The 22,434-nt window shown below is 39.4% G+C and overlaps 1 protein-coding gene across 1 annotated transcript in view; it reads right to left on the minus strand.

The window, feature by feature from the left end:
• KCNQ1 (potassium voltage-gated channel subfamily Q member 1) overlaps nt 1-22,434 on the minus strand; it is a 295,756-nt gene that overhangs the window by 211,961 nt on the left and 61,361 nt on the right. The window contains exon 13 of the mRNA XM_017726569.1: nt 21,349-21,469. Within this exon, the coding sequence (XP_017582058.1) occupies nt 21,349-21,469 (121 nt within the window). The remainder of the gene's footprint in view (nt 1-21,348; nt 21,470-22,434) is intronic.

The raw sequence follows: 22,434 nt of genomic DNA on the forward strand, positions 1-22,434 counted from the left end.
ACGACGCTCATTTCATTTCACACAGGGATTATGCAGCTCCTTTTTATTATGAAGTATCCAAAAAGATTAAGATCTGACTGTCTTGAGCTGCTCTCTTCATTTTATACACCTCAATGCATTGCACAATGGTGCTGTTAGGACAGACAGGCCTTGGAATGATGCAAGGGTGTCAAACAGATGTGGAAATGGCTTTAGACTTAATTCATATCCAGCTTGTTATGGGTGTGAGCCCAGGGGAAAAAAAATAGTGTTTTCTTATCTATAAGCTACAGATCATTTGATACTCTAAATCCCACTTAAGGTAGGGTTTAAATCCTATGCAAGCCAACAGCTGCCTAACTTTAAGCAAACACATCAAAGCATTTTGCTTAACTATGGCTTTGGAAAACAATGCAAGGCCCACTGTGGATCTTGTCTACCTGGACTTCAGTAAAGCCTTTGGTACGTCTCCCATGGCACTCTCCTGGAGAAGCTGGGAGCCCCTCAGTCAGTCTGCAGGCACACCAGCCTGGGTGGGAGTGTTGATCTGCTGGAGGGCAGGAAGGCTCTGCAGAGGGATCTGGACAGGCTGGATCCACGGGCTGAGGCCGATGGTGTGAGGTCCAACAGGGCCAAGTGACTGGTTCTGTCCTTGGGTCACAACCACCCCAGGCAGTGCTACGGGCTGGGGCAGAGGGGCTGGGAAGCTGCCCAGGGCAAAAGGAGCTGGGGGTGCTGGTGACAGCAGCTGAACATGAGCCAGCAGTGCCCAGGTGGCCAACAGGGCCAAGGGCATCCTGGCCTGGATCAGCAATCGTGTGGCCAGCAGCACCAGGGCAGGGATTGTCCACATGTACTCAGCACTGCTGAGGCCACACCTCGAATCCTGTGCTCAGTTTTGGGCCCCGCACTGCAAGAAAGACATTGAGGGGCTGGAGCAAGTCCAGAGAAGGGCAATGGAAGTAGGGGAAGGGTCTAGAAAATGTCCTATGAGGAGTGGCTCAGGCAGCTGGGGATGTTTAGCCTGGAGAAAAGGAGGCTCAGGCCTCATCTCATCACTTTCTAAAACTGCCTGAAAGGAGGGCACAACCAGGTGTGTGCTGGCCTCTTCTCCCAGGTACCAGGTGACTGGGCAAGAGGACATGGCCTCAAAGCTGTGCCAGGGGAGGTTCAGGTTGGACATCAGGAAGAAATTCTTCACTGAAAGCACGGTTAAGCATTGGAATGGGTCGCCCAGGGAAGTGCTGGAGTCACCATCCCTGGAAGTGTTCAAGGAATGACTGTACATGGCACTTAGTGCTATGGTTTAGTTGGCATAGTAGTAATTGGTCTAAGGTTGGACTTAATGATCTTGGAAATCTTTTCCAACCTTAAGGATTCCATGACCTCAATAAGTGAAAAAGATCCAGAAAATATTTCCTCCCCTAAAAATAAATGGAAGTATGACAGAGGCAGAAGTGACATCATCTTATACTTGTGCCAGTTACGGCCTAGGTGCTGAAACGAAAAACCCACTAAAAATATCTATGAAAAAGTGATACCACATTACATTTATATTTTCGGAAAAAGAATGCAAAGAGGGTTATTCATCCTGTATCAAGACATCCAACATTGTTACTGTCAGTTAAACCATTTGCAATTCAGATTACACTACCACCTTGAGGTTCCACACAAAAAAAAAGAAAAAAAAATCTTTTCAATTAAAAAGAATTTACTAATTAATTTGCTGACAAATAGGTTCTTTAAAAAAGCATTTACTGTTCTTACCAAGATTTTTCAATATTATGCTGAAGAAAGATTGCATGTTTCAGATCAGTAAGGCTTTTCACTGCCCCCCTTTTTCTGTCTGTCTCAAAGATGCTGATTAATCTAAGTTACTACATATCAGTTTTAATTGTGAATGTTTTCAAGCCCATGTCTGCCTTGCATCTGCATTCCCCTTTAATATATAAATATTACCACTGTGTATAAAGCACTGAAAAACACATCACAGAAAAGAATAGCCTGTGTTGTATATATACGGCAGACAAACAAAATTCCATGGAAAAACACACACTGTAAACATCAATGCCTTCCCATTGAGGACAGCTGCTGTAACACAATCCAGGGTGCCTGCTGCCAGGATTTTCCACATGAGTGCATCTTCTTTTAACCGCTGCTCAAACACTGGCTGAAAGAGGAGCTGCTAGACTGAACATGTGTCTGCGCTCGGACGACAAATACACGGCACAGCACTGGAATGCAGAGCAAACCTCGGGATTTGGGCGGGAAACAAGCTACCCGCTGCCTACCTTTGGGCCGACTCCACAAACACTTCTGCTCTGGCTTTCAGAAAAGCATTATATACCTCCCAGAGAGAATTAAGCGAGTGTGTTTGTGAGCATGCACGCAAGGCACAGAGGTTTTAAGTAGAAATTATCAATAAATTAATCACAATTCATGACAGCAGTGCAAAATATACATCTCCTGTTGCAGCCAAGTAGAAAGGAAGGACAAACCTAGCGGACACGTTTTTTCTAGATTAAATAAAATAGGTATTGCCAGAAAATTTCAAAGACATAAAATGCTGGGGGGAGGAGGTCAGCATAGGTCACTGCAGAAAATCTCTTCATAATATTAACAAAATGCAAACCAAGTCATAGATAAGATAGAAAACAGAATCAGGTTTCCCTGCACAAAAGGCACCTCAGCTGCCAAAAGTACAAGAGTAATTAAGGAGCACAAATCACCTTAAAAGCAGAGAGGAATAAATGGTGTAGAAAAAGGGAAGTGCTCACTTGAATTAATGAGTTTGTAAATTAACATACACACACATTTATCCATACACACACCCCCAGCCTTGCACGCTGTCAGGGTAAAGCGTCCTCACTAGACCAGGCTGAGGGGTCTGCTAGGCTCTGGGCTCAGTTGTCCTCCAGTTTATCCCAGCTCAAACAGCCAAGCTGATGGTTTTTCCCTTGACTTCTGCTGCATAATTCCTGCTACACCACCGCAAAAATGGAAGCCTTTTGCCCAAATTTCCCAGGCAATAAAACAACCACTGCTGATTCTTGACATATTTCTTATGAGATAAGCTCACAAACATTACAGATTCAAAATTCTAGGTATTTACCAGCCAAAGCAGACACAAAGTTATAGTAAAAATTGTTTTAACTGGTAAAATAACAAAGGTTTCTTGCATAGATGAGAATACTCCAGGACACCAGAACCCTCCTCCCTCTCCAAAGCCATCAGCTGCTCTGGTATCCTCTCTCTGGGTGACAAAAGTAAACAAAAACATGAGCTATGTGAGATAGAAAGATTATATACAGATCAAGAGAAAGGATTCAAGAAAAAACTTGAAGGATTGAACCTTCAGGGATTTGTGGGAACACCTTCAAAATTTTAAGTGTACTTCTAACTTTATGGAAGGGCTTAAAACTATGTGTAGCCAAAGGGCTAAGAAAACAAATGGTTAAAAAGAGATGCTGATATTTCCTTAAGTGTTGTGATTCAGCAGGGCCTAACTCACAATTTATGACCTTTCAAGGCTGGCAATGCTATGATTACTCAACCTGGCTCATAGTTGGCAGACACAGTCCAAACAAGAGAATTGGAGAATCTCAGTTCTAATCCCTGATCATTTACAGGGATTCAGCTGGATCTGATTCAGCAACACATGCAAGCACATGCTGTATGTTAAACAGAACGTTACCTCCACTGAAGCCATTAACACTCAGAAAGCACTCAAAGTGCATGCTTAACCAATTACCTAAATTGGGGAGGCTACATGTTCAGAAGACAGCTACTCCCAAAAGCGGTGTATTCTTCCTTTGGCTTAACTGCCAACTCAGCTGAGAGTGTCTGGTGTTTTGTGGGAAGCATGGGATGGTCAAGACCAGAATTGCTGTCCAATAAAATGCATGATACAATACTCAGTTGAAGCAATAAATGGAATTATCAGTGCAGCTACAAGGGCAGAAGAAGCAGAAAGAACAGCCAGGCAGCTTTCTGCAACCTTAGAACCACCCTTTTGGTTCCACCATACCTTGGTCTCAGAAAATGCTTCCCAAAAACTTTCAATTGTAGCATACCTTTAGGATATTGACTAAGTCTAGTGGCTCCAGCCTTGGCATGATTTAGTCCTGTAGCCTCTCAGCTACAACCAAGCTTGGGGATTTTTTTTGAAAAAGAAACCCAAAACAAACCACAAAAAAAACCTGTTCACAATCTTAACAGAAGCCAGGAGGAACTCTACATTATTCTTAAGCCTCTTTTGGCTATAAATGGCATCATAGCATAGGTACAGTTAAGAAATGCATGAGCTGTGAGATCTGTTTTAGAAATCTTGATGAAATTTCATTTAAGGAAGAAAACTAAATGGAACTATGATGTTGAAAAAATGAAAAATCTGAATACAGGAAATGGATAAAGGATATAACATAGAATAGAATAAGCACAAGATGTGAAGTCACCAATTCCATATATATCAGCGGTTGAACACCCCTTGCAATACTAAAAATCTACAGCTTTCCTTTATGTTGGAGTTGCCAGGTAAACACCAGTACTTTCAAACACAGAATCAGGTAAAGCGGGGCATTAAAAAGCCCCCACTTTCTGGATCTCTTAGAACATCACCTAAGAAAATGGAAGAGCCTCAAACAGGAAAGTAGCAAGAAGCAAATACGTGTATGGGACCATATTCATTCTTCTGTGAAGCCACACCATTTAGAGACCAAATTCCTTCTGAATTTCACAGAAAAATGTGAACCCCTGCCTACAAAGGTAAAGGGATCATGGCATACTTTCCTGTGAGGAGGACCAGTGAAGTCTGCATCCCTGTAAATGAATATCCACAATATCAGCCAGAGACGAGAAGGTAGCTGGCGGGGGGAAAGCTCAGCATGAGCACACCAAGGGTCAGACATGGCTATGCACAATCAGACATTTAATGAATTTCTGCAGACAGCTGCTTACATAACTGTCAAGCTGTCCTACCAGCCCTTCAAAAGCACTGAGGCATTTCCCCTCCTTTAAGGAGGGAAAGAAAAACCCACTCTAAAAGATAAGAAAAGCAAAACTCTTAGGCTGCAATAGTCGCAATTACTTATAATAGCTTATGACTACATGGATTAAGCTTTAATTATTACACTGATGCCATTTGTCTACTATTGGATGTGTGGAGAAACCAGTTCTAACTTGTCAGATACGATGGACTCATGTTTCCTAATGTTTAAAGAGTTATATTTTGCCCTTGCCTTTTGCCAACAGTATATTTCCCCAATTAAAGGAAGTTATTTTATACTATTTTAAACAAAGGTTAAAGAAATTTGCCGTAGGAACAAACTTCCTGAGTTCCATTATCCAGAGCTTTAAAATGACTGGCAAGCTTCACTTTTGAGTCATATAAGTTAATTGATGACACCATAATCAGGAGGAGTAATGCTAGTCTAATCAGGTATTCTTTCTTCCTGGTAAATACAATCCAGGATACCCTCAGGGATTCTGCTAAGCACAGATGTAGAGAAAAGCACACAGAAAGAGAGGACAGGAACACATTTTTCAACATGTCTTTTCCCCTTATTCAGCTGTCGAAGAGAACAAATGCATTGTCCAATGGGGATTATAAATGAGCCTCTGCCCAAGTTAAAACTGAACTTCTGAAAATATACATGCTACCACTTTGATTCTCATCCTTCAGCTATTGGCAACTTTTATCCTATAGCAAAAATTTACAAGAGAAAAAGGTGGATGTAGATTATTTTTAAAAATACAAGACAGATTATGATATTATATACTTTGTCTTTCTGGTGAGAAAAAGGGACAAAAGGACAAATTAATCCAGCCACCAATTTATCCATGGATTTGTCAAGTCCCAAGACAAGCTGATGAAAAAACCTTTAACTATTTCCATTTGATAAAAAAGGTAGTTTAACAATCTTACAGAAAGGTTCCTAAGAACATCTTCACCTACCTTTAATAAACCAAGACTGATTAGCACACTCTGCAGCTTACTTCCGTGCCCATAAGGCAGCAGCACTTTCCCTCTCATGAATGCATCAAAACCAGAGCTCAGATGCAACAGCGTAGAGGAACAAGTATTGGAGAAGAGTCAGTGATGGACTACTACAAAATTCTTATCAGATGTAATTTCAAGAAAAAAAAATTGTTCAGACCTCATGTACTCCTCACTTGTTTTGTCCTTTAATGGAGATAAGTAAAACATACTGACTGCTGTCAGAAAAATTAATTACTTCAACTGATGCTTTAAGCCTTACATTGTCAAAGAACTGCTGCAGTACCTTTCTCCCCATCTGGCCCAAACAGAGCTGTTATATGTACTTTTCCCCTCTATTATCTGGAGTAGAATATACATGATTTCACATTGGAAGCAGACAGATGCTCAAGTGGAAATACCTAGTTCAAGGTTAGTGTAATCTCACTAGTTTGGCCTTGAGTGAGAGTGAAGTATTCATTCCCTGAATTGAAACGTCCATCAAACTGTCAGATGAAATCAATCTGAACCTACCTGTCAAGAAGAACAGAAAAATTACCAGGAGGACAGGGGTTGTCTCCTGGAGTCAGTCATTCAATTGCTGTAAAGATACTGGCTTCCCACAAGAAGTGCAAACACAGTTGAGAAAGCAGCCTGTCACAGCCATCTCCCTCACAATTTCATTGCTCACATGGAGTATACTGGCATCTTTACTTATGTAGGGCTTCACTTCATTAAATTATAGGCATTTCCCAGCTCTCAACTTCGATAACATCTCATCCTCTCTCTAGTGAAAGAAATAGTTTTATGCACAGGAGAATTTACAAAACCTCGTTGTTTAGATCCCTCTGTGGGTTGTAAGACTTTCACTTCAGTGGAGGAACCACCTGTGAGCTTTCCCTCTTCCTTCTCTCCTACACAACTGCTTAGTTAATGAAATTGAGTATCATTTAGACTTAACTCCTATGAAATTAAGGTAAGGCCAGACAACAAGGTCAAAAGTCATCTGGGGATGGGCGACATGGAGACAACAGGATCACATAACCCAATGCAGCAGCGTATGCACATCTACCCAATTTTTTCTTGTTGATCCAACCTAACGAAGGAAGTTAAAATAAGGGAATTCATGAAGGACAAATAATCTGATTCTTTTTATTCTTTCATGGCAGCAAAGTATGTAATATCTGATGAAACTAATATTCAGCCCCCCAAAAAATATATAGCAAAATGCTATGAGCCATGATAAGGAAACATTAAAAAATGCAACTTCCCAAGTACCATAATTTTCCAAGGAAAAGCCCACTTTCTACAATAATGACCTCAAGTGAGACACACTAGGAGATGGCAACATAAACTTCAGGATTATCACCCCTCTGAGTCACTTACACCCTGTTTATATCCAGTTGAGGACTCCGTGGTTCCATCGCTATTTATAATATTTTGCCTCATCTTTCAAGGGTTTTTCCTTTTTCTTTTAATAGTTTCCAGAAACCAGGGAGATTCTGACATGCTAAAGTGACAGAATGCTATAGGTAACCTTGTTCAGCAGCAGAATACTAAAGGTCTATCAGCTTTTAAATATGTGTTCTCTCTTAACAGAAAACAGATTCCAAACTTAAGAGTTAGATAACATGTTAAGTTGTTAATTTCTTTTCCACCCTGCATTCTCTTCTGAGACCTATTCTCACCATGGACCTGTGTTTGAAACTTGTGTGCAAAGCTGTGCTCAAGACCTATGCTGCAAGACTTGCTCATAATGTGTCATGACAGATTAGGAATAAAATCACTTTAAAACTATAATTCTGGAGCCCTGTGCTCATGCAACTTCACCTGCAAGGCAAATCAAACAGTTTCAAATTCCTACTGGGAGTAGTTGGATCATTCAAACACAAAGCAGAGTCACTGAGGGAAAACACTATCACTTATCTGGCCAACTTTAAGTTTTAATGCTTCCCAAGAAGCCCTGATCACAGTAATTGTACTGAATCTTCAGTAATTTTATTGAACATCACCCAACTGGCTGTTAGGAGTGCAAGCAGCAGGCATTAGAAGGAGGGAAATAAAGCTTCCTGAGAACTATCCCATCTCATGTCCAAAACAAATTTGGAATCATCTCCTACTCAATCTCTCAGAGATCAGCAACTTTTAAACCAAGCACACTTTCTAACTAAAATCCTTTGTATCTAGAGTTTTTAAAAGGTATGTTATGTTTAGATTTCCTCTTATTCCACAATCCTGAGGTGATATTAACACTTGAGTGAGATGTCTGTAGGTGAGACAAGTGTGGAAAGTACTGCAGTCATCTCATCTAACACTGACATTATCACATACATACATAGATAAGTATTTTTAACCTTTAAGACTGAAACAGTTTATCATACACACTTAGATTTTTTTCCCCTTCAAAATAAGGATTACAAGTAAATCTTTCCTAAATTCTGGCAAACACTCTATTTGGGGAATCAGTGAAACCTGTTGAAATGTAAGACTTCACTCATGCCACCCTACAATGCTAATTTAGTCACCCAATTGCCTATTAACCCATAGTTGAGTAACTCCAAAGTAGGGAAAATTTCGTATATAACATGACTGCCCCCTTGTGCCGAACTAGATCCCCTCCCATTAGAAGGGTGACTTCTCACATCTCTAACTTATATCTCTTGTCTTGATATGAAAAAAAACCCCACTAAAAACTCACTAATCTAGTTTATTGAGTACGAAACTAGAGCCCTACAGTTCTTGAAACTATGACAAAACAAAATGTAAGGTAGGGATGATAGAAAGCAATTTTGGAAAAGAGCAGTGCACAATTCCAAAGTGATAGGATCTTAAATCACTGTCAGGTTTATTAACAACATAAGGTTATAAAAAAAGAAAAAAAAAAGAAAACAGCTTTTTTCCTCTCAAAGGGTGTTTTCCTTATGCAGTCTCTTTTTTCACAGAATGACCTGGGTTGAAGGGATCTTAAAGGTCATCTATTTCCAAAGCCTTGCCACAGACAGGGACACCTTTCACTAGACCAGATTACTCAGAGAGCCCCATCCAACCTGGCCTTGAACACTGCCAGGGATGGGGCACCCACAGCTTCTCTGGGCAACCTGTGCCAGTGCCTCAGCACCCTCACAGTAAAGAATTTCTTCCTAGTATCTGATCTAAATCTCTCCTCTTTCAATTTGAAGCCATTGCCCCATCCTGTCACTACATATCCTTGTAAAAAGTCTCTCTCCATCTTTCCTGTAGGCTCTCTTCAGGTGTTGGAAGGCTGCAATTAGGTGACCCCAAAGCCTTTTATTTTCCAGGGTGAATAATCCCAGTTCTCTCAGTCTTTCCTCATAGAAGAGGTGCTCCATCCCTCTAATTACCTTGGTGGCCCTGTAGTTCAGTTACGAAATCAATTACATGAAGTCAAATAGCAGGACTGAGCTCGCTGGGTCAGATACCCAGTGTGACTCACTGACAGCTCTGAACACAGAAGCCTGGGTTTAACATGTGTAACAAACTGTACTACCACGGGAAAACTCCCAAAGGACCTCAGAGGTCCAAGTGGGGACACAGACATACACAGGATAAACATTTACTTTTCAGATTATCTGGATAGAAACCTAGGAGCTAAGACATGGCAAAGTTAATTTCCTGGGACTTACTACTTCTGAACATACATCCACATAGTTCCTAGAGGAGCACAAAGGTGTCTTGAATGCAGCATCACAGATGTAGTATCAGAAAAAGAAGCAGCCATCAAGCAAACTGTAATGATTTAGTCTGAAATAAACCAATTTGCCAACAGAATTAAAGGCATCACATTCCAAACATAAACATATCCAGTGGTATCACCAAGATCAGCCAACTTTTCTCCCATATCCTCAGCTCATTTCCTCCTTCTGTCGCTGCTGATAGATATGGCTATTCCTGTTCACCGAACCTTACATCCTTCAATTACTCTCTTTCCTCCTCTCTCATTCTCCCACAGCATCCCCAAGACTTGCACCCTTCCTCTCCAACCCTCCCCAAACCCAATTCATTCCAGCATTAGTAGTGCTCCAGCATTTCAGTCAGCTGACCAGAGGAAGCACAGATGGGTTAAGGGTAACCCAGGAACTAAGGTACAGCTTTCTGACTCATTTTGTTTTCCTACTATCAAAACTCTTTCCTCCTCTTCTTTCAGTCTCTGTACCAGACCTGTCACTACTGCCATGTGCACTTTGAATGTTTTCTCCATCAAAGTGTAACTCTGTAGAGCTATCAATCTCCTTTCTCCACTGCCTGTTTTATATATTCTGCAGTCTACACAAATGCCTTGCCTAATCAGGTAGGAACTGAACTCAAAACTTGCAATTCAGATGTGAATATTCTCAGATTTCAGACTCTTGGCTTGTTTTTATCCTTTCCTCCCTTCCTCTCTTTTTTGCTGCTGTTGTTACCCTTAGATCTTGCTGACACAGAGACACCTTGCATGCATAAAAAAAGTTACTAACAAACAAGAGACTCCTGCCATCCAAATATTTTTAAATATTTAAACATTCTTCTCTCAGGGGATCTGCAAACTATACTGACTACATATCCATTAGGTATGATTTATATTGAACTGTTTTTGTAAGAAGTTCATACCTTTAAACTGTGCTTCCCTCAGAGAAAGAGTTCCTAGTTGTACCCCGTCTCAGATGTGCCATTGGTGGTAATACTGCAATGCCTATAGTATAGATTATTTGCCAGTTCATAACTCACAGCAAAAGCCTGAAAGCAAAGCTTTCAGACAAAAAGACAGAAACAATTAAGAGCTCTAATAATCTGATCCTGCTGTTCGCAGCACACGGTCATTTAAAATTATTCATGTGTTTCAATATGGAAGTGATTTAACATAATTTAGCAAACCTGAAACCTACATTAAGATGTAATAATGATGAATGGATGAGACCCAGCACATACACTTACAGAAAACCTCAGAGCCCTGCCGAGTAGAGGAAGTACCCCAAAAACCCTGGCAGGTGCCCCCATGTGGGTGGTCTGAAAAAAAAACCAAACCAAAAAACTAACCACCCACAAAACCCTCACAAAATTCAAAATTAGCATCTGAAATTTTTACATAGGCAAGACTGGGTTAGGTTTCTAAAATAAAAAGCACATGGACTGAGAACACTTTCTAAATTCACTGAAGAATAAATACTGTGGTTGCATCCCCCCATTATTTATTATCCCAGCAGCCAATTTAGGACTCAAACACAGCTATTTCTTGTCTTCTACCTTCCGGTTCCTGGCATAGGCTCCATATACACCAACCACAGTGCAAATCCTCTAGGACAAAGCACACATGCAAATCTTTACCTTTCCTTCAAAATAAAGACATTTTCTCACAAAGCTTAAAAAGTGTGAAGTACTAAGAAATTAAAAAAACAAGAATAATGACTGCCATTTCAGCTTTTTAGTGTATTTATCACAGTTAGAACATGGATGAAGTTTTGTAACATCTGTTTAATTTGGTACCTGACTTCCTGTTCCTGCTGCATTACTTACTTATTCTATGCAATGGATAATAACAAGAACCATTAAATGTTGCCCAATTTAAAAACAGCAAAGAGTATAGGGTGGAAAGACAAAATAGATACTTTTTCTTTCACACTGTACAAAGGAATATTGTGATATTTTGGGGTTCTATCATCAAATAGAAATGAAGAACTATTTTTTAAATACCAGAATTTCTTTAATAAAATAATCTCCTTTAAAAAAATAAAGTTGTTGGTTCACAATTTGTTTGTTTGCATTTATTAAAAAAAAAATCTAACTACATACATACTGGTGTCAGCTCTGGTATGACTTTGGTATCTATGAGCTGTTCTCAAATTATAGACAGTGCCTAAATAAGTATTGATTAGGAAAAAAATAGATACAAGGGCTTAACTGATTTTTCAATTAAAAGCTGCACTACATGGGAAAAAAATCAAGTCATGAGGACAGTTCAAGCACTTTTCACTACGTACATATTAAAGGTTTCAACAAAGTGAACTTACTGTCGGACACAGACACACAAGTAATTTCAAGTAATGCAAGATCCAGCTTTCTGTTCACTGCCCTTCATATTTGTTCTGGAATGACCACAAAACATTTCTGCCATCACCTGGTGTTTTCCATACACAGACTGGATTATGGAATTGGCCTCCTTGAAAGTGCCATCTCTAAAAAAATCACTGCAGCTACAAAATGCAGCTTCACAACCTCTCACTAACCACGACTCGTAATGAATGTTACATTTCTGCTGTGCTCTGCTCACTTCACCAGCTCTCTGCAGGACATTGTGTCACACTGAACATTCTCTGCCTCTGTTTCCAAGGCTGCAATTTTTAGGGTCCCAAAATTCCTGAAAGATCTAGTCCCTGGGAGCCACACCACTCTCAACAACTCCCCTTTTCAGGAACAGCCGCATCTCTGTACAGTGACTCTTGGCTGCACAGGAGATGGGGCTTGGCTGTGGGACAGGCCCCTGACCAAAAAGGGCACAAAGACAGACAAACAACAACAGTTACCACTTTCTGATGCATTTCTCTTTTGACACTATACTCTGCATTTTACCTGTGGAGAAAAAGGGGAGAAAATGAACACAAACACATCCATTTTCCTTGGGAAAGACAGACATAGAGGAGCAACTGGCCGTAGTGATGACAAGCTTCTGCATTTATTTTTATCCCAAAAAGCACTCAGTAACCACAGAACTGAGTGGGATACAGGAACCCGAGAAAAACACAGACCAAAACACAACCACGGGCAATAGGTCAGTGCTTAGCTTTAGTTTGCTAACAGGCTGACAACTAGTCTAAGATATTTAAGGTATTTTGTCTGCAAGACAGTGAAAATACTTTAAGCTTCTCTCAGCTGAACTTCCTGCTGGAAGTAAAACAAAACATATAGTTCTACACATGGGGATTACAAAAAGCCCCCGGGACCCTGAGTGAAATCACAACTATAGTCAATCCTTGAAGTCACATGAAAACAAATTTCAGTCAACAGTTCCATGATCTCCTATGGGCTCTCTATCCAGGGCAAGTGCCAAGGCCATGCAACGCTGCATTTCACACATCCAGCATCCAGGATGACGCAGAGAGATCCCCACTTTACACGTCTGCTATGGATCTGGCAAACGTTTAAACCAAAACCTTCCATTGCAGCAAGCTTTGCTACATCAGTAGAGTGTTAATCACACTTGGCCATGTTTTTAGCTTTTGAAAAAATCATCAATAGTGATCAGAAACAGCAGCTGCAGAAGAAAAGTCTTTAATGTGTCAGTGTTGTAACAGAATTTCCAGAGAAACACAGCAAGAGGAAAATGCTACATTTAGTCTGAACTGGGCACTGGTCATACTGGGAGCAGCATTTGCTTATGAAAAAAGCCTGCAACAATTTCTTTGTAAAATACTGTGAAATGAAGTTAATAAGAAAAACATATTGATAATAAAGCAATTTTCAGGTCACTTACACCCACAGAATGTACATCATGCAATTTCCTGTACAATTATAGTATTATGCCAGGTAAACTAACCCATTTACACCTCTTGGAATTGTTTCCCTGTGCATTAACACTTTACAGAAAGGTATTTTCTTTTAGCATTGCAGTTCTGGTGCACTATTCAGCAATATTTAAACAAGCTGTTGATGTCCATTTTTCCAACAAAGTGCACTTTATGAAAAAAGATGCTCTAACAAGACCTTATTAAAATTAGTGATCCAAGTATTAAAGCACAAAGATCACATGTGCTATTGGCTTTAAATACCATAATGTTCCATGCCTGGACTTGATAGCTGAGCCTGGAACTAGATGATTAGGTCAAAAATCCATTAGATGAACTATTTCCTTGTTAGGCAGTGTTGGTTTCCAACTCTGCCCCAAGCACAGACACTGATATTTGTGACGACACTCACATCCACAGCCATCGTCTCACTAAAGAATTTTTTTGTTTGTTTTTACAAACACTAACGTTTTGACCAGTATCAGAATAATAATTTTGCTAAAACTGCTCATTTACTAGTTTGTATCTGCACATGGAATAAAACTCAGTGGTCAGCTATGCCTCTTGGCTGGCACACACTGACCTTGACAGGCATTCCTAAAACCTCATGCTGATACCAGGCTGACTCCTGCTGGAAAGCGGTGATGTTGAATCCAGGTGTGTTTGCTACACAGATTTAGCACAGTCTCTGCAGCATCTGTGGGCATAGTGCTGCCCATAGATTTTGGAGTATTCCAATCTAAATGGTACTTACAAATACTAAATTTCACAACTTTGTCACTTTGTTACCCTATTAGTAAAAAACTATTACTTTCTGCATAACCTAAACACTAAAAAGAATTAAGCATATCCTGTTTATTGGATAAAATAACTCCCAACAAAAGTGCACACATTATAAATTAATCAAGTTTTTAACTTCTTTTGGTGTATCCAACATATCTAAACAAAAAGTAAAGCCATTCTCCATCCTCATAACAGAAAATATTTATTTATGCCTTGAATTTTAATTCTGGAATTAACTCAAGATGATGATAAATTTAACCTTCTTTAATAATAGAAAAAAGTGGGATATTTTAATTGTCTCTCCCATCCAATAAAAATTAAAATAAAAGAAAGGTTTTGCACTTATCATTCTGCATGATGCCCAAAGTAAACAATGATAAAAGTTAGTAAGTGGGGAGTTGCTTGTTGTTTTCACAACATAGGAGCCCTGTACTTCTGAATCACTAAGCAGCTGGAGTCTGGTTTAATTACTTAACATCAATCAAGATGTAAACCAGCACTTGGAGACCAAGGAATGCAACGTTCATCTGCAACACAAAAGAAATAGCTCAGCTATCTTAGCTTCTGCCTAGACGTTTTGTACACCAGAAAAAGTCAACACATTACTTTTATACCATGTCAGTATCATAAAATAGCCAAACAGTAATTTTGCACTGCACTTGAGTACATCAGTGACAATTTGCAGCAAGGGAGAAAAGAGCATGAGAGTATTATTTCATGCAGGTTTGCAACCTCTAACACAGAAGGTATTTGTCCAGTACTGACTTCTGCCAAATAGCAGCACCAGTATATGACAGCACTCCCCTCTTCAATAAAAAAAAATAGATAGAAAGTTAACATAATAAAAAGAGGAAATGTGAAATTGCAAACTCTAGGTTCCTGCCTGAATTTTTTTCATCTTGTTAATTCTTTGATACAATCCTTTGATTGTGATTTTGCTCATATTAAGAACAGAACACAGTAATGCTGCAGCTTGATGGAGCGCTACAGCCTTTTACAGGATCAAAGGGAATCTAATTATCCCTTCTGGTCTTCAGAGCTATAGACATAAACTGCACACTCTATCTAATCTATGAAAAAAGCAACCACCCACCACAGTACACAAGAACTTCTCCCTGAGATAAAAGAGGCAAGTAACCACATGGGACAGATGTTCACCACACCACTCACTGCACTGTCAGAAGCTGCTCAGTTACTACAGCATCGAGGGTGAAATAAGACACCATGAAGAACTGCCCAAGTCTTCAGAACATCTCAGGTTAATCCACAGATAAAAATAAATATTGTACACAACTGCCTGTACTACGAAGACAGTCAGTCCACTTTGGCCAGCTCTGCCGTGGACATTGCATGCAGAACACAGGAACACTGTGTGTGCTGGGATCCCACCTATTCGGTATCATACGAACACGAACAGTCCCCAGCTCAAAGGGCTTCCAGGTGAGCCATAGGATGGCAGAATAAATATATCCAGATGCAACAGCACCTGGCAATGTCACATTTGTCTCAGCACAGCAGTTGCTACGGTACTTTCCAGGTGCAGGGAAGAGTTTATACGGATTTTTAATCCACACATCCAAGCTATTAGCTCGTTGCTACAGTGGATATGCCATAGCTAATTTTGGCAGTACCCCTAGATAGCATCAATATTCATAAGCCAGAAATAAAGTTCTTATAAACCACGATGAACACACTAAAATATCCATTTGCCTTTCAACATTTAAGAGAGAAGTTTGCTGATGTCCTGCTCTACTGCAGCTACCCCAGCTCTTGAGTTGCAGGACAAGCTCTGCAGCCCTCTACAACTGGGACTAACAGCAGACTAATAATTTCTCACATCAGAGATGCTTTGAGTCCTCCCTGATGACTATACTGCATTCATCACTGCTCATACAAGAGGTTAGCCATTTTTAGGGCTGGACTGCCACAGCTCTTTTGCTCTCCCATACACCCAGCAACAAGAAATCAGAATGCGATCATGACACTGAAATCATTAGAGTGGCTTGATTTACAATGATTCTGGAGTCTTTGGCTGAAAAAGGAACTTTTCTGACTTCTTGTTAAACCAGATTTAGGGACATCTCATATCCTTAAGTGTCTCCCTGCAGCTGAATAGATGAAACAATCAGATTCCTGATACATCCAGAGTTCTAGGTCAATTTCTATGGCAAAGTTTATTGTAAATTTGTAACAAAACCAGAGGATTTAATAATGCTATTCCATGCCAACGGGAATAACTGAGGGAAACAGTCCTTTCCTTTTCAGTAAACAATTAAATCAGCAGACTGTAAGCAGAATTCCTAAGGGAGCTTGATGACACACTGAAATATGCTGAATGAAAGAGGATGCTGCCCAGTGTACAGCAAGCACTGAAGCCTTTCCTGTTGCAAGTCAAGTAAATGACTGGAATAATGGCACGTGACAGTAACCAGCAATGACTGAACATTAAGCTCTGGTCTTAACTCAAGCATGTTCTTACATAGCTGCTAGCACTGCTGTTCTTCTAACGTGCCCTGTCATTAATGATAAAATGGACCCCATGGAAGTCATGGTTTAAGTGTTGTTAACAGCATTTCAGAGGGAATTCTTGTGACAGCAGAAGTCAGCTCTTCCATCTGGCCCATTTGAGAGCAAAACTGAAATATTTGCTCAGACTTCAGAGGATCATTTTGGTATAGAAGAAGATAAAAGCAGGACTCTTTTACAATATGAGCTAGCAAATCAAAGCAAATAGGGATTCCACTCACTGATAATCCAAAAGAAAAGAGACAGTTATAAGACAAACACAGCACTGTTTGTTCTAGGCAATGTGCTTGTATCTCTTGCCAACAAACTATATACTGGTAATTAAAACACAGAACACTTCGTAAAAATATAAAAGTAAAGACAAAGGAAACATCATTTCCTACAAAAGCCAGTGGTAACTGCAGCACCATGGACACTGCACTCAGTGTTTACAAGCACACTTTATTTCAAATATTTCAAAGTGATCAAAAGCATCCATTTCAACCATTCAGAAACATCCAACTGTTATCATGTCCTCTTGATCTGGAAATTATTAAAAAGCCCTTAATATGCTTGCTTAATTATTACATCTATTATGCTGTTTAACAAGGGTTTATTTTTAAAAACACCTCCACCACTGGAGTCTCCCTCTTACTCCTAATACAATCTCTAAAAGGCTCTGTTCCACATTCAAGATGTTGATGGAGAGAGTAGTGAAAATGAAGCTGATGTCATGACACAGAATTTTTTCAGTATGGAAATACACTTAATAACAAAGGGAACTGCTTTTCGTTTTTAATGCAAAGCTTTTCTTTAAGCATAAGCTCACTGTATAAAATCTAAGAGCACATCAGTATGTCACTGCAGGAAAGCAATTATTCTATATGTATATAGACAAACCCAATGCTTAACTAGTTAAATGCATTTTCATCACCCCAGTTATGAGGTACATGAAACATCTGGGGAAGAGTCATTAAGACATCAAGAATTATTGTTATTTTGCTACAGACAATAACAGGATCACAAGTATGCCATGTTAGCTGGTGCTTACACCCAGAAATACATGCAGTCAGCTAGATCCATACTAATGCTGAAATTAAGCAATTACACAAACAGAGGGCAAGAGCCTCTTGGTAACTGAGGCTCAGCCACAAGTAGCATCGATTTTCCACTGCTTTAAAATGCAAATAAAACAAAAGAGCCAACACAGTGAAAGAGGGAACAGGAGACAATCTGGGAACACACAGATTAGAGAGAAATAAACCAGTGAGAAGTCCAGAGGAAAGGGGTGGTATTGCTGCAGTCCAGTTTTCTATTTCACTTTTACAACACAACAGACCACAGCAAGCATTAAACTGAAGGGACAAGTTCTATCACAAACAACACACTGCATACTGCATTCTTTAAACTGTTACAGATCATTTTACAGGTTGTCCTGTTTGAACATCAGGCCTTAATGTCCTTTAATTATTATTTTTGTTTCCTCAAAGGGGTGCTGATAGTGGTCAACTGATACAGTAATCTTTCTTAATGAAAGATTTCCCATTAGCAACTCCACAGAAGTAGGGCTACATTAAATACAACATTTATTTCATCATTTATAGATTTTAAATAGAGTCAGACATATGTCCACAAAAAAACCCTCACAGCTGCATTTTTATTATTGGACACAGAACCAGTCCTATTAAACTAAGTGAGAATATGCACCTACATTTACCGAAAGAGAACAAATTTTTGCATAAACAAGCAGGACTCTGAGACTTTAGGCCTAGAAGCCTTAAGCCCTTTATCACAAGGGTTGAAAGTTGTCATTTACTTTCCAGGACAAGTGAGGTAAAAGAACAGCCTCACTGGTTTTTAAACTGCAAGGATGCCAAGTGTTTGCTTTTCAGTACCACAGCAGGTACCCCACTCTTCTGACATATTTATACTATCTGTCAAAAGGAAGTATTTCTCATACTGTCAACTAAAAGCCACTTTCTAGTTGTATGTCTCAACTTAACTGTGTAAAATTTACTCATGTATTCATGACTTCCAAAAATTAGTGTTTATTCTGGAGTCACCTTTCTGATGGATAAGTTAATGCACGTGTTGCAACAAATATGTAACTGGCCAGGAAATAGTTCCACGAATCCCAAATCCATGCATCCTCAGGTCAAGTGTTTTCCATTATGCTTCCAATTCTGAAAATGTCTTCATGTTTCTGTTTCTCTGATAGAGTATGTATTGCTTTTAAGACCTGAAACTAGATATATTCGCACTTAATTTGACTAGTCTACACTATATATAGCTGGTGCTATAATTTTGTTAAGTACTTGGGTTTAGACTTTGCATGGTTGCTTATTTCCTCATCAAGAAATCTGGAGTGATCATATTTTTTATATGTGATGGCTTTAAGGAAATAAAATGCTTCACAACTGGGCACATCAGAACAAACTAATTCATCTTAGGTTTTCTCAGGCACAGCATAACTTTCAAGCCTGAATTAAAAACACATACAGACATGGACCTGAAATGAGCAGCCACTTATTAAACAGAAACTTATTATGTGGCTTTGCACACAGAGCTGTTATCTGAAGTGCAATCCTAAATTTGACCCTAAATTCTATGCCCACATGTGTAACAGGCAAGTCCCAGTAACATCTGTAACTAGCTCATAAATATTTGTTCCCTAGGACTTTGAAATGAAGCATTTGTCTGAATAACTCAGGGAAATGTACTGGTCTTCAGCATCCAGGAATATCGATAATCCAACTGACATCACAAAACACAGTATTTTCACTAACTTTTTGCCAAACCCTTATATCTATAGGCTGATCTGACACTGTTTAAGGCCTTTTAATTAACTGCATAAAAGTAAATGCACTTCCAAGTGAACAGTTCTCAGGAATACATTTTGGGTACCCATGTTTCAAAGACACACATTTAAATTAATATTTTATCCAGTTTTACATTTAATCCAATTTACTCAGTTTTGAATCTAAACCTAAAGTCTTAAAAGAACCAATGAATTCCATTTTCTTCCACCCTAGCAGAGACTCAGTTCAAGCCACGGGGGACACATTTTGTACCACCCCATCACTCGTGACTTAGAGCAATCCAGGGAAATTTCAACAAGGTTACAACCAAAAATTAAGGGAGTAAAAGAGAACTATATAAGTTACTAAAAGCCTAGAGTGTTCATTTGGTAAAGGTCTTCATCTGAAACACACTACTTATATTCTAAGGTCTCCCACCAATAGTTAATGGAAAAAAAATAAATCTCAGTTGCTACACAAATTGGACTAAGAGATAATAGAGTGACTTGTGAAATGTATCAATAACAAATAACTAAACAATTCCCAAACCCAGAAAGAATAATGGAAACACTTAGCACGCAAGCTTATTAAAAAAAAAAACAAACAAAAAAACCTTGCAATGTTGAGGCAAAATAAAGTTTTTTTTAAAAAGCTACATAGAGAAAACATCTAGATCTGGTTTTGTTGCTCCATTGTTCTTTTCTAAGGCTTGAGGAAATTCATTACTTCCTCCTCCTGCTTGTTCCACTAAGAAATCTTCCAGAATACAAGTCTCCTAAATCCTCTGCCTACAGACAGACGTACACGTTGGTGAACCAGATGAAAATGTAAATACCTTTGTTTGGGAAGAGGGAAGACTCCACACAAACCTTTTTTTTTTTTCCTTCAATAAATGCCCTTCCAAAACGGCTCTAAAAAGAATGTTTGTGCTTCTCTGCAAATTATATTGTATAGGAGGAAGGCCTGGAAATTGGCAGCAGGCATTTCTGCATGTTTTATACCTCAGAAATACAAGCATGCCAAGAATTTTTATCTGTGGTTTCACTGCAGAAATCCTCAGGTTTTTAGAGGAGATTAAATTGTTTCATTCCTCTGCTAGAGGATATACTGGCACACATCTACTATGGCAAATAAACATTTTTCAGGATTTTGAATTAAACAATGACGGAAGATTTGTTTTTAAAGGCATTTAAAGAAAAATCTGCTGCAACTCTCATTTTTTTTTGAATAACCTGAGAACCTGAAGATAACATTTTAGCATAAAAGACAAGTGGAAAACCTTTCAGAAGGCAAAATACCCAAAAAAAAAAACAAACCCTCACAAACCTTCAGGCCTATTTCAGGTAATTTTTTTAATATACAACAAAGCAATAATAATGATCAAACAGAACTTTTCTTCCAATGTAGAACATAATTTGACCATTAGAGAAGGTGCTGCTGAAATGGAGAGACCAAGTATCATTTAAAATTTGCACTTTGCAGCTATTCCACTGGAAAATGTTGGAGGGAGTGATGGAACTCTCACCAGGCAAGTACTCCCACACACTGTCTCTCCACGTAAAAATCTTGAGGCTATCAGCCACCAGCTGCCCAGAGATGTGAGCTAAAAACTAAAGCCTTGTGTCCCAGCCAAGTGAACTTGCCTTTAGGTCAGCACGAAGATTTACTGGCACTCAAACAGGATACAGCAACCTCAAGGTGAAAAGCGTTTGACGCAAATATCTGAGATATTTGAGCCCTATCAGCTCCTCCCACCTGAACTGCCTTCTCTTGTCTAAGTCAACAAATGCACAGGTCAACAGCCTGGACTTACTGTGAGATGTGAGTTATTGGGGTCAGCAGTGTCTCACCCTCCAGGTCAAGCTCATCGGCAAAGCTGCTGGTCCTGATGAAGGGTCCTGTGTTCACGTCTAGAAACGCCGGGCTCTTTTTGACTGGGAAAAAAACATGCAGAGAGCAGTTCAAGCAATAGCATTTGACTGCTGCTCATCTGGACCCCTGAAATACTGTGTATTTCAAAAGAATATTGAAAATAAAAATTGCTACCAAAATTGCACGTACTGCAGACTTCAAGAAAAGCAAAATTTTAACTCTTCTTCTGCCCAAAGCATTTCAACTTCTGGTGAAGATTTAAAACCAGTATGTTGTTCTTTTTTTTGTTTGTACTCCTGATACACTAGAATGTTCAGAATCTATATGCCAGAGAGCTTCATGCATTATTAAATTTCTTGTACTGCAACAATTCCGTTGTGAATGGACCACTGCTCTACAGCAATAGTACATGAGTGCAACTCAGTGACAAGAACAGTTCCTTTTTAAATCATCTCTGCTTCATGCTTCAGTTCATAATAGATTCTGAGGTGTAATTGCTGTCACCAAGATCAAGAAACAAGCCCCAGCTCTAAACGGGAGCCCAGGCATTTTCCTGGTGAGCAGTTAGCTCCTGTCACACTGTCTGACACAGTTTGATGGTTCCCTCTCACACTAAGGCACGAGGCCACCTCATCCTTGGGCTCAGACACAGGACAGGTGGCAAGATCTCCAGTTCATCCAAGATGAGGTCCTTTCTGGGAAGGTTGATTCACAAAACTTCTGATATTGAAAGTTTTACTAGCAAAGTTACTTGCATATCATCACTTTCATGAATCCAAGGAATTAGGGAGTGTTACAGTTTTAATTTTTAAACTCAGGCTGTGAAGTCCTGTCAGATACTAACTTTCAGTGTTTTTTCCAACACGAACCTAAAATTTGTTAGAGAAGCCGCAACATTTGCATATAAATAAAACCACTGGTGTGGTTTACATGACTGTAAATAAATTTAAAGAAAATAAAACTTGGTAACATTTCATATAAATCACAGGTAATTGTGACAACTCCATAGAAACCTCTGTCTGTCCAA

This window comes from Corvus brachyrhynchos, unplaced genomic scaffold (assembly GCF_000691975.1).
Source record: "Corvus brachyrhynchos isolate BGI_N302 unplaced genomic scaffold, ASM69197v1 scaffold62, whole genome shotgun sequence".
Classification (NCBI taxonomy): Eukaryota; Metazoa; Chordata; class Aves; order Passeriformes; family Corvidae; genus Corvus; species Corvus brachyrhynchos.